This window comes from Palaemon carinicauda, chromosome 41 (genome assembly GCF_036898095.1).
Source record: "Palaemon carinicauda isolate YSFRI2023 chromosome 41, ASM3689809v2, whole genome shotgun sequence".
Taxonomy (NCBI): Eukaryota; Metazoa; Arthropoda; class Malacostraca; order Decapoda; family Palaemonidae; genus Palaemon; species Palaemon carinicauda.
In genome coordinates, this window is record NC_090765.1 from 41,195,082 (window position 1) to 41,207,581 (window position 12,500).

A 12,500-nucleotide genomic window follows, 5' to 3' on the forward strand; every position below is an offset into this window, starting at 1 on the left:
AAAACATTCGTTATTGGTTTTTGCCTGTTTTTTTTAATTTTTTTTTAACATAGCGTTTGTTAGTATTTTTGCTTATTTTGAATTCTTGTGCCAACTTACTCCAGTGTTAATTACTATAGTTCATTGACATTGATTCTAAGTACCCCCTAACTGACAACCATTCCATAAACAAACATACAGTGAGCCTCAACAGAGAGAGAGAGAGAGAGAGAGAGAGAGAGAGAGAGAGAGAGAGAGAGAAAGTCTTGTTAGTAAGAAAAAGGTCACATCATTAGCACTTTACATTTTTCTTTTTCAGAAGGCTACTTTTCAATCGTCGTTTCATAGTAAAGAAGCTAAGAATTGAATACCTCTCTCCATTCGCAAATATCTAGAATATTTCTTTTATTGTACTTATTATTGAACTTGAACATTAGGATGATTATTATTAGCATAAATGTTATTATTTTAGTAGTAAACCATCTTGGAGGCAGGGGGAACTCAAATATCCAAAGGATAATTATAAATATTTCAAATTTCTTCAAATGCACATTTCATCATTATCAGAGAGAAATTTAAATAGGATCAATAAAAGGTATGAAGTTTCAACATTTCAGTCTATATATAACCAAGAAAGTTAATCTAAGATGAATTACGTAAATGGTCAGTCTCTCTTACAAGTCACGCTATGTCGAGAATGTCGAAGTTTCGCTACCTGTCTGCAAGCCTCTCAAGTGTCTCGCTGCAGAAAGGAGTTATCCTTTGGGGCGCTGGAGATATTCTTGCAAAACATTTAGAATAGGAGATTGCTTCGATTTAACGGAGTTTTGTTGCGTCAGCTATCTTAAAGGCTTTGGTGAGGTTAAGGCACAACGGGCATCAATATGAGTAGTTTTATTCTTATGGAGAATGAATGAGAAATATTTTGTATAGGTAGGTAGATGCCATATTCGGAACATTAACATTAGTAGAAGACTTCTTAGCGTTGTTCCTTTGCGAGTATAGGTAGGTTCTTGCAAATATGAATAATTCCTTGCTTATTTTTTAAATAAATGACTAACGATGTTATTAACATCAAGATGATGATCTATAGTCCATTTCTTTTAATGAGGAGCATTTGCACCGACTCGCAGCGGTGCCCTTTTAGCTCGAAAAAGTTTCCTGGTCGCTGATTGGTTAGAATTATCTTGTCCAACCAATCAGCGATCAGGAAACTTTTCCGAGCTAAAAGGGCACCGCTGCGAGTCTGTGCAAATAGGCTTCGCAAAAAAAAATCACTATAGGTAATATGTTGCAAGGAAGAAGCATATTGGCGATGGTTGTGGTGCCTTAAATGTTGTTCTGATTAATATTACTTGGGACTTCTTTATTTCATACCATTCATTGATGCTGTTGATAAGAGTCTTGTATACTCTATTAATATGGTAGAAAATGAGTAGTTTCCTTCAGGATAATCAGGAAAATTGTGATATGAACACCATTTTTTTGCATTACCTCTTCATGGGTTACATGTTTATCTCCGTCTAATGGCCATTCGGAAATTCAATCTGGCAGCCATTTTCCAAAATTGCTGTTCAGTTTGATTTAAAAACGTTACTTTCTGACGTAAGAATTGATGTAGTCTATCATTTCAGGTGACCGAAGTGATGTTTTGTACATTTTTCAGTCTGATGAAACTGATCTTGTTGTTTCATATACCCTAAAATGGATATTTCTCTAAAGATAGTAATCATTGAACACTACCAAGGCACACTGGTAACTCCCGTGTAACCCAGTCGGGGTTCATTGCCTGTAAAGGAAGGGTACTTAAATGCAAAATACTTAATATCCAAAATGCTACTTATCTAACCAAAGTTCACTTCAGCAGTTGACAGAATGTCCCAGCATGTTAGAGCTGAGCAAATGATAACAAACTTTTATCTATCTGGTTGATGTAGAGATCTCATAGTACTAACGGCATTCGATGAGCAATCAACAGCGTTGGGTCTCTAAAAAATTCAAATAAAACGAAGGAGGTAACGGTTACATTTCCTTAGAGGTAAAGGATTATGCCCAGAAGTTGGAAAACGGCACTTTGTAGATTGCTTATAGGACACACTCTTCCGACTCACAAGTACCTGATGACCAGTGACTGCCAACAATTTTGTACAGATTGTTTGGTCCTCTTGTCTATAAGACACCTGCTGGTTTAATGCCCTAGTCTTTGCATTTTAGAAATCAAGAGTGACATGTGCGTCATCGCTAAGATTCTGTAAGAGTACTGTATGCTAAATTTATTTGTGACTTCGTTGGTATTTTTACATTATTTCAAAAGCTTTGGTCATCTTGTCTGTAAGACACTTGCTGGGATTTTAGAAATCAAGAGTGGCATGTACGTCCACGGTAAGATTCTGTGAGAGTACTGTAGGCAATGCTAAATTTATTTGACTTCATTGGTATTTTTAGATTATTTCAAAAGCTGATCTCGTGAAAAAAATATTTTATTTTCATCTTTTTATTATGGAGATTATTTTATCTGATTCAAAAGTTGGACTTTCACAAGAAAAAGATAATTTCTTAGTTTTTTTTATTGTTTTTATTTATAATTCATTTTTCCTTTTATTTTTTCTTTCAAATTGTGTCAATGTCAGTGACTTTTGGTGTTATGATGCCAGAGAAATTTGAATAGATTAATAGTTTTGGTTGTATGACAAAATGCACGAACATAGTTGTATCTCTTACATTAATGTGTACATTAAACAGTGTTAAAGGATAAACTCTATCCCTTAAGCCTCAGAATGACTTCTTGTGTAGAAATTATAAAAAAGCAATGTACGATGATTTGACAAAATGTTGCCTTTGTTAACAAAACAAAATTGAAGAATTTAAGACTATTCAACAGATTAAAATGCCTATCATGGCCCCATTAGTTTACCAAAAGAGCATCCATATATTTCATTCTTCACATGCGATCCCTATCAGGCTTGACTAAAGAAAACTGGATAAAATTGCTGGAGTAGATTACGTTTTGGGGGAAAATAAAGGCATTATTACCATTCAAGTTCCAGGCTTTTGTTTAACAGAGAAAAGTTACAGAGAGCTCGGAAAGGTCAACTTTTGCCATAGGAGCAATTCTCCCTCTTCATGTTATGGCAAAAAGCTGGCGGTGGCAACTAAAAATATAAATGTGTGATTACAATTAGGACAGAAAATAATTGCTAAATTCTATATAAAAAAAATCTTAATGAGGAGTGTGGGCCACTTTCCGGGAATATTGACACAAGTATGAAAAATATTCCTGGAGGTTTAGAAGACTTTAAAAGTATTAAACCAATTAAGAGTTAGAAAAAAAGGAATCAAATTCCAATGTTCTTTGTGAGATGGACAACCCTTGTCAATAAGAGATGACTTATTTACTAGTGTTAGACCAAGCTCCTGCTGAATTGGTTACTACACATCACTAAGGAGGGAAAGAGCAAATCTAGTAATTAATAGATGGGCTTCATAATGAGGGAATTTAATCATTTTATAATCCATTGAAAAAAATACATCTTTCTTTAAACGTAAGAGGACAGTCAGTTGCAAACATGTGAATGATCTGAAAGATGACTAAGAGCTATTCCCGTAACACTTTAACCTTATAATCATAAGATTGTGCAAATTTCAAATTTTCTTCAAACATGAGATTTAGAAATTTGCAGCAGTTCTTCTTGTCGATAAAATACTACAAACATGTTAGACGTTACAGCTGGTAATGTTACTTGAAGAACAATTGACAATTTCCTGACTGAGCCATCAGCAGAGACAATCTATCATAGATGACTTAGCATAGATCAGTGCCTTACTTCCTTGTACAAGTAAAACTTTTGATGTTTAATGCCAAAAAATATCGTACGAAAGGCCCAGTTCTATTTAGATAATTGCAAGAAATATCATGATATATATGATGTATACTAGAAATATATTCTAAAAAAAAAAGAAAAAAAAAATACTTTGAAAGAGTGGCAGGGAATTAGAAGGAAAGTTGCTTTAAAAAATAGAACCCCAATGAATTGGTAAAGCTTTATGCGAGATAACAGACACAAAACATTGTTTTAATTTTCTCTCCGAGGATATGTGTAAAGCGAAATCATGCGATTTCATGCCAGCAATTTAGGCAGCCGTCGAGGAATGCACAAAGTATGCAGCGTACAAGGCTGGTATTATTTGGAATCATGCAACAATGGCCAATCCAGAAAACAGAAATCCAGCCATTTTTTGATGGAGAGAGAAATAATTAACATGACGCATGCACTGGACAACATTTTCACCTATTGCTGTGTGCTGTAAAGAATTAACAAAATATGCATGCGAGAGAAAGTTATGAAAAATATAAATACTTCAATACAGGATTCTCTTGCACCACATTCTGCAGTTGTAATGGAGGTGTGACCGAGTTAAACTATTTTACCTTACAGTAATTTAACATTTGAGTATTGTTTTATCAATTTGATAATATGCTTCCAAGGATGTCATTACCTAGAACAAGTTTCGGTATTTACAGCACATTATATTCATATTGATGCATTACTAAGTCAACTTAGCTGTTTATATTTAGTATTAGCTGTTTATATTTATATTTACCTTGTTTTGAGTATTGTCCTCCTGTCTGGTGTTCAGCTGCTGATTCTCATCTTAATTTGTTGGACAGAAACTTACGGTCTATCAAATTTCTTATTCCTGATCTAGATATTAATCTTTGGCGCCGTCGTTCAATTAGTTCATCATGCATGTTGCATAAGATTTTTCATAACTCTGACCATCCTTTACATTCAGATCTCCCTGGACAATTCTATCCTGTTCATAATACTAGGCAGGCAGTTAATTCTAATAGCCAGGCCCTCTCCATCATGAGGCTCAATACCACACAGTATTCTAGAAGTTTTATTCCAGCTGTTACCAAGCTGTGGAATGATCTTCCTAATCGGGTAGTTGAATCAGTAGAACTTCAAAAGTTCAAAGTTGGAGCAAATGTTTTTATGTTGACCAGGCTGACATGAGTCTTTTTATAGTTTATATATGGCATATCTGTTTTTGACGTTGTTAATAGTTTATGTAGGATATATCTATTTTGACGCTGTTACTGTTTTTAGAATGGTATATTGTTAATTTATTCTCATCATTTATTTATTTCCTTATTTCCTTTCCTAACTGGGCTATTTTTCCCTGTTGGAGCCCTTGGGCTTATAGCATCTTGCTTTTCCAACTAGGGTTGTAGCTTGGTTAGTAATAATAATAATAATAATAATAATAATAATAATAATAATAATAATAATAATAATAATAATAATAATAATAATAATAATAATAATAATAATAATAATAATAAAAGGACTTTTTCGACCTAATTTTTAAGAAGTTTTTATAGTAATCCATACATCATCATCATCATTATCATCTCATCCTATGCCTATTGACACAAAGGGCCTCGGTTAGATTTAGCTAGTCGTCTCTATCTTGAGCTTTTAAATCAATACTTCTCCATTCATCAAGTCCGACTTCACGCTTCATAGTCCTCATCCATGTAGGCCTGGGTCTCCCAACTCTTCTAGTATGCCCGGGACAGGGGGCCATTCTGTTATATTCGCTTTCCATTGACTAAATCCTTAGAGGATTTATTGGCAAGATTCGTCACAGGATAGCCAGTTCCTTGTGGTGCGCAGTGCCTATCTAAGGCAAGTAACACCTCCCGGTCCATACTAATTCCAGTAAGATCATCTGCTAGGCATCAGGAGTATAAGCCAAAAAGACAACTTATCTATCGCTTAAAACCCAATCCTTCCCCATGCTGCCAGTAATTTCTTTTAAGATTTAGGGTGGCATTTCCTCGTTACTTCACCAGGTTACTCATTCGCTTATATAACCGTTGGCATAGATTGATAAGAAATACCGCCTAGCACATTAATGCTAAGATATACCCCCTAGCACGATAAATTCAATATATAGATATAATTCCATATATAGTATGGACAATTTTATGCTTCAAAACACACGACACGAGTAATAACATTTAAAAATAAATTTAAATTGACTTCCTACGTAAAAAAAAAAAAAAAAAAAAAAAAAAAATCATCATTTTTGACGGCTGTTCAGATGTATATCTTGAAAATGGCCATAATTTATTTTTTTTTTAAATTTTCAAATGACCATTCATATAGATCTGACAAGCAACCCAATGGAAAGGAATATGCCAAGTCTTATTTTTGTATCCCTATTTACATGATTTTCCTGTTATTCCATGGGAAAGATGCAAGAGGGCTTTCTATACAAAATTTTTGACAGATAGAATTCTTATTACTCATAAGGTACACACAGGATCCTGGGAACATATTAGACCAGGTTTCTTCAAAGTTTTTCAGCCGTGACCCAGTTTTTACAATGAGATTAATTCCACGACCAATACAGAAAAATATTGTGTAAATGACCAGAAATATCAAAGATGTTTAGTTCGATAGCTTTTGTGCACTTGTCTTTGATGTATCCGTGAGGCAATCTGGATATAAGCAGCCCATTGGAAGGGTCTTAGCCTGCCCTAAAAAACATATCTTGATAATGTCCATATTTAGGTTGGGCCTATATCTGGGTGTAGAGATATCCTCAGATGATGTTGAAGGGGATATGTTTTGTGCAGATTTGTAACAGTGCCTTTAATTTTGCTTCAATTACTTCTGAATTAGCTGTACTATTATCCATGGCTATTTGACTGAATATCAGAGTATTGTTCTCATCGACAAAGATGTTTATGAGGGGCTGTCCCCATTGATAGAAGCAATGGTCTTATTCAGTAGGCAGTAATTTAGTAAATAAAGGAAGTCAGAGGAAATCTCGAGGCAGAACTCGGAAGAAACAAACAGGGAGATTATTTTCCTTAGAGTTTTGGCTAGGTTATAAGTTGGGTTAAGTACCAGGTTTATAATCAGCCTGTGAAGGTTGCATAGATTTTGATTTTTTTTACAACGCTGTACCCGCTACCTTCAGAAAGAGTCTTATGGAATGGTCGTATGAAATTAAACCAAACGAATGACACACCATTGTAACTCCAAAAGATCTTCAATTTGATTAAGGTAATCCTCACTGTATGATGTGTCAGATTATTTTAAGAATAAGGAATGCATCTATCTAAAGAAGTTTTGGCTTTTATCTGTAAACTTTACAATGATGATAATAAAGGCCTTCATAATTGACTTGGAAATACAAAATCATTGCGACCGTGACATATTATTTCTATTTTTTCTACGCGTCTGCTTATCGTTTCGATAATATTGAGATAGATACATCGCTTTAAGGTTACTCTTAAAAAAAAAAAAAAATATATTAGTCCATTTATTGTCATAACTTTTTTTCAGTTTCTATTTTAGGGTCCTTTTCAAAGCTCGAGTACATTCCCGTAAATCATTATCTATATGTGGAGATGTATTTTTTGCAGATCTTTTATTTTTCAAAGAACGCACTATTCTCAGATTTTATGTAACGCAAAAATTTCTGAGCAGTAGCTTACCGTAGGAACATTATCTTGTCTCGAGTAGTGAGAAGGTTGTCCTTTCTCAAGGACTATTGAGGAAATGTCGTCCTGTCGAGAACCTTTGAGAAACGTCCACTTGAAGGCGATGATGTAGGGATCCTTTTTCAGAGGAGGTTTTAGGGGTCTTTTATGTTTTTGAGGGGCTTCTAGCAAAGTTTTCCTTCAGGACTGGGTAAGGGGAGTCGGCCTTTCTTTCTATTGCCTTTTATCACTTTTTTTTTATAAAATGGTATCTTTACCAATGTAATTTTAGGAGGATATTATTCCCCGAGGATATTGTCAATGTACGGTCCTTCTCCAAACTTGGAAAACGTAAAGAATTTACTCATATAAATCAACTTTAATCTCTCAGATGACTTAAGGATAATAAGAGGAATTTCATTTCATAACTTGTTTTCGAAAGTTTAATACCCTATGTTATTTCGTCCTAGATAACGATAGAAAGTTTTGTTCTGGATTTCATTATTTTTCGTCAGTAAAATTTAGTTGCCCCTTACCTCATTAGGTAAAATAGAGACCCCAGCCTATCTCTTATATGACCTTAATCAATGGGTCAAATTCTAGTTTCCCTCTGTTATGCCAATCCATGGATTGGTTGATGACTATATAGATATTCTGTGCAACTAAGCAAATTGGGATAACCCCAAATGCAGGTACAATACTAGAGGGGCACTCAGTAAAGTGCAGACCTCCACCACAGCAGCTTGTTTCTTGACCTGACTTTGACCTTAGATTGTAACTATTAATTTGATTGGATTTTCGTACACTGAAATATGAACCAAGTTTGAAATCTCTGTGATAACGATGTCCAAACTTATGGCTGATTACATGAAGGACACTCCAAAATCAAACCATTGTTCTCTAATCTTCAATGCCATAGCCTCTGTATTAAGGGCAATACATAACGATGACATGTGTAACTCCAGCGATATTGCTGCAATTTGCCAATGAAATTTCTTCCAGGTATCTCCGAAGTTTCTGTAATTCGGATAACACCTGACCAAGAAAAAGGAGAATACGGAAAATGCAGAAAGGTCGGATATCTTTCCCCCCTTCTTTTATTATTCAATCCCTTCCGTGTCTGTAACTCTCCTCACATCACACTTCTTCCTCCGGGGATGTTGGATCTACATGAGAGTGAATGTTAGGTCCCCCCCCCCGTCTCTCTCTCTCTCTCTCTCTCTCTCTCTCTCTCTCTCTCTCTCTCTCTCTCTCTCTCTCTCTCTTAATATGCTTTGCTTGTGTCCGCTCGAGTGCATAAGATTTTTCTCTTGACATTTCTTTGACTTCAACTTTCCTCTGAAGTTTCTCTCAGACATACTTCAAGTTTTATACAAGCCATCTTCGCGGAAATTATCAAGATTCCCAGCTGGATTAGGTGAAACTAGGAGAAATTCAGTGCACTTGGATAGATAACAATTTTCAGCTTTTACCACGGATTCTTCTATATTTGTCATACTCGTTCCCCCAAATATTTAACTTGAGATAAGTAAGACCTAGGCCTACATGGCTGAGGACTATGAAGCTCGAAGTAGGAGATGATGACTGGAGAAGTATTGAATTAAAGGCTTAGGATCAAGATGACTGGCGAAATCTAACCGAGGCCCTTTGCGTCAATAGGGGTAGGAGGAGATGATGATGATGATGAATTAAGAGCATTAATCTACCATGAGTTGGAAAATCGCCTTTTCTTCATATTGATTTATACTAGTTTTTACCTCCGCTCTTGATTATAATGTCTTTATAAGGTTAGAAATAATGCATGATAAAAAGAAATATCGATAAAAAAGTAGACTAAATAAGTAAAATTAGTTATGAAATGAGAAATTAAAGACTGAAGGTGTGCCAGAAGGGTAAATGTCATTGTTTGATAAAGTGAGCATTCATCTTCCTGATCCTAATCATTCTTTTGTATTTCTAATACTATATTTACAGGTTTCGATAAGTAATATATATTGGAATTAGCGATTTATTTAATAAGATAGATTTTTATAAATAGATTCATGTTACTGTGACCAAGGATCCCTTATTGATAAGGTGAAATAGAGTTTTGTGTCATCAATATTGGCAGTTTTGATAAGGTTTGCAAGTATTGCATCTAAACGAAACTTTATTGCTATTAAAGTCCTGTTAATCATTTAATTGACAACTCTTCCAAAAGCTGCCCTTATTAACCGTATGACTCCATCATATGACGTGTCTGCAATTATGATGATCACGGCTGAAGAAACTATAATCTCAAATAGCTTTTATAAAACTTGGTTGGTGACATTTACTAAATTCATTAACCTTGATCATGTCTTACAGCAAAGATAAGTGTCATCATAAAATCTTTAGGGAGTTGACACGTAACGAAGGTAGTTTTTTTTTTTTTTTTTTTTTTTTTTTTTTTTTTTTTTTTTTTTTTTGAGTTAAATAAAAATGAGGTTATGAAAAGTAAATGGCCACTTTCTCTAAAAAATAGAAATATTTCATCAGACGGTCCTACCAGTAATAACCTCTGCATCAGAGACTTGGAACCTCACTAAAGCCTTAGAGCATAAGCTGATAACAAATCAAAGAGCTACAGCGAAAATACATAATTTTCAGTAATAATTCAGATATCATATGTCAAGAATGTATTATACCATTTTTTTCGTAAAGAAGTTTATACGATAAAGGAACTATGAAATTTAATTAGGTTTTAGAGTAACCATACACTGTTAAAAAAAACCCTTAGTTTTAATAGGAAATTTTCCGTAAAAACATACTGTTCTCAGCCGTATTTCTGTAAAATACAGGCGACCGTAATTTTATCTTACATTGCTATTATCTTTTACGGTTTGGTGACCGTAATATCACTCCTTTACGTCAATATATCCGTTTTTAAAACGGTAAAAATCCTGGAATAAATGTTGCCAGGCATTTACCTTTTTTTTTAATACAAGTCTTTAACAGTGTATCATTCTTTTCCAACTCCAGAGGGCCGAGGCACTCCACCCTATGGCACCCCCACGAATGGCACACCCCAGGGGGGCACGCCATTGTCTGGCACCCCTTTGCCTGGCACTCCTCTCCTTGCAGTCAGACGCCCACCTCGTCCATCCACGCCGTCCACTGCACCCGTTTCTCCTTCTCGTACAGGCACTCCGCCCGCCAGTTTAACACCCCATTCCGGCACGCCCCCTCCAGAAAATGCTGCAGGATCTAGAAGGTTAGTGAGGTCTCTCTCTCTCTCTCTCTCTCTCTCTCTCTCTCTCTCTCTCTCTCTCTCTCTCTCTCTCTCTCTCTCTCTCTCATGTTGAATAATATTTTCTTAGAATATTTATTATTAATTCCTGATGCATTTTCTGATATCAGCTTCTCTATATTTATTAAAAAAAATATTTCTAATTCTATGGTAAACTATACTAATAATTATCATGTGAAAATCCTTGGATATTTATTATATCTTAATGTAACCATCCCTATATTTATTTAAAAAAATATTTATAATTCTGTGATAAACTATACTAATGATTATCATGTGAAAATTCGTGAATATTTATTATCATTTCCTGATGTAACCATCCCTATATTCATTAAAAAGATATAAATCCATGATAAACTATACAAATAATTTTCATGTGAAAATTCGTGAATATTTATTATCATTTCCTGAGACAACCATTCCTATATTTATCAAAAGTATATTTCTAATTCTATGATGAATTTAATGATATTTATCATGTGAAAATTCTTGAATATTTATTATCATTTCCTGATATAACCATCGCTATATATATTAAAAAGATAATAATAATTATATGATAAACTACACCAAAGAATATCATATATTAATTTTTTAACAACATACAGTTATGCTTATTTAAATCATTGTTCTTAGGCCATCCTTTTTGCAACCTCCCGCCTCCGATTCGCGAAGGAGTTCCCTCACGAAGAAGGCGCTGACGGGCATTGTTAAGGACACAAGAAAGGGTATGAAGAACGTAACTGAAGCGTCCATGAAGGCGGGACAGAAGGTAAGAATTTGGAAACGAATTTTGCTTTTTTATATTTCAGAATATTTTTTTTTCGGATTTCGTAAGTATGTTACTACGATTCAATTTGTTCTAAAGTTTTATTTTTTTTTTCGGGAAAATATAAGGGAATATAGTTTGAGAAATGTTAAGAAAAATAAAAGAAATTTTCATGAAGTTTAGCCAGAACTTTCGACGATGCACATGAAATATATACATCCATGAAATTATGAATACTAATATTTTTGAGTGTATACATTTTGTATTTTGAAATGTTATGTTTTTTTCGAGAAAATACAAAGGAAGATAATGTAAGAACTGTGAAAGAAAATAACAGGAACTTCAATGAAGTTTAGCTAGAACTCTCGACGATGCACAGGAAATATACACATCCGTGAATTCATGAATATGAATATTTTTGTGGGTATACATTTTGAAGTAATTTTGGAGATTTGATGCTTACTATGATACCTAGCTATCTGAGAGTACTTATTAAATGAAACGAAAAAAGGGTGACATTACACTAAGTGGTGTTTAGTAGAAATGAAAGAATAGCATAGCAAGTGTAGAAAAAATTAGCAATTTATTCCACGCAAAAACTGTCAGCCTCGCTTCCAAGTTCCGACGTAATGTTTGCATTAAGTCTATCTTATAGGCACAGCTGACTTCCAAACATTATTATCTTGCAAGCATTGCCACAGGCTCAAAGAAATATGCATGCAGGTTTCATAGTTTCTTATACTTTGACTTAATAGCTACTGAAATTTTAAAGCTTCGAAATGAATGATAAAACAAATAACGGAGTTGTGACCTTTCGAAAATATTCCACTTGAATCTATTAGAATAGTTAAATAGAATAATTGTTCTTAGAGTTTTCGTTTCCATTCTGTCGTTATTAATGTAGGACTATTTTATTTCATTTTGACACGCTCATTAGTAGTTATATCAAAACTAACCTGAATTAAGTGGTGTTGTTGAAAATG

The 12,500-nt window shown here is 34.3% G+C and overlaps 1 protein-coding gene across 1 annotated transcript in view; it reads left to right on the forward strand.

Annotated features, from left to right (window-relative positions):
* The window catches only part of LOC137632541 (potassium channel subfamily K member 18-like), a 297,397-nt gene that overhangs the window by 147,388 nt on the left and 137,509 nt on the right, over nucleotides 1-12,500 (forward strand). Inside the window, exons 4-5 of the mRNA XM_068364515.1 lie at nucleotides 10,481-10,712; nucleotides 11,385-11,520. Coding sequence (XP_068220616.1) covers nucleotides 10,481-10,712; nucleotides 11,385-11,520 — 368 coding nt within the window. The remainder of the gene's footprint in view (nucleotides 1-10,480; nucleotides 10,713-11,384; nucleotides 11,521-12,500) is intronic.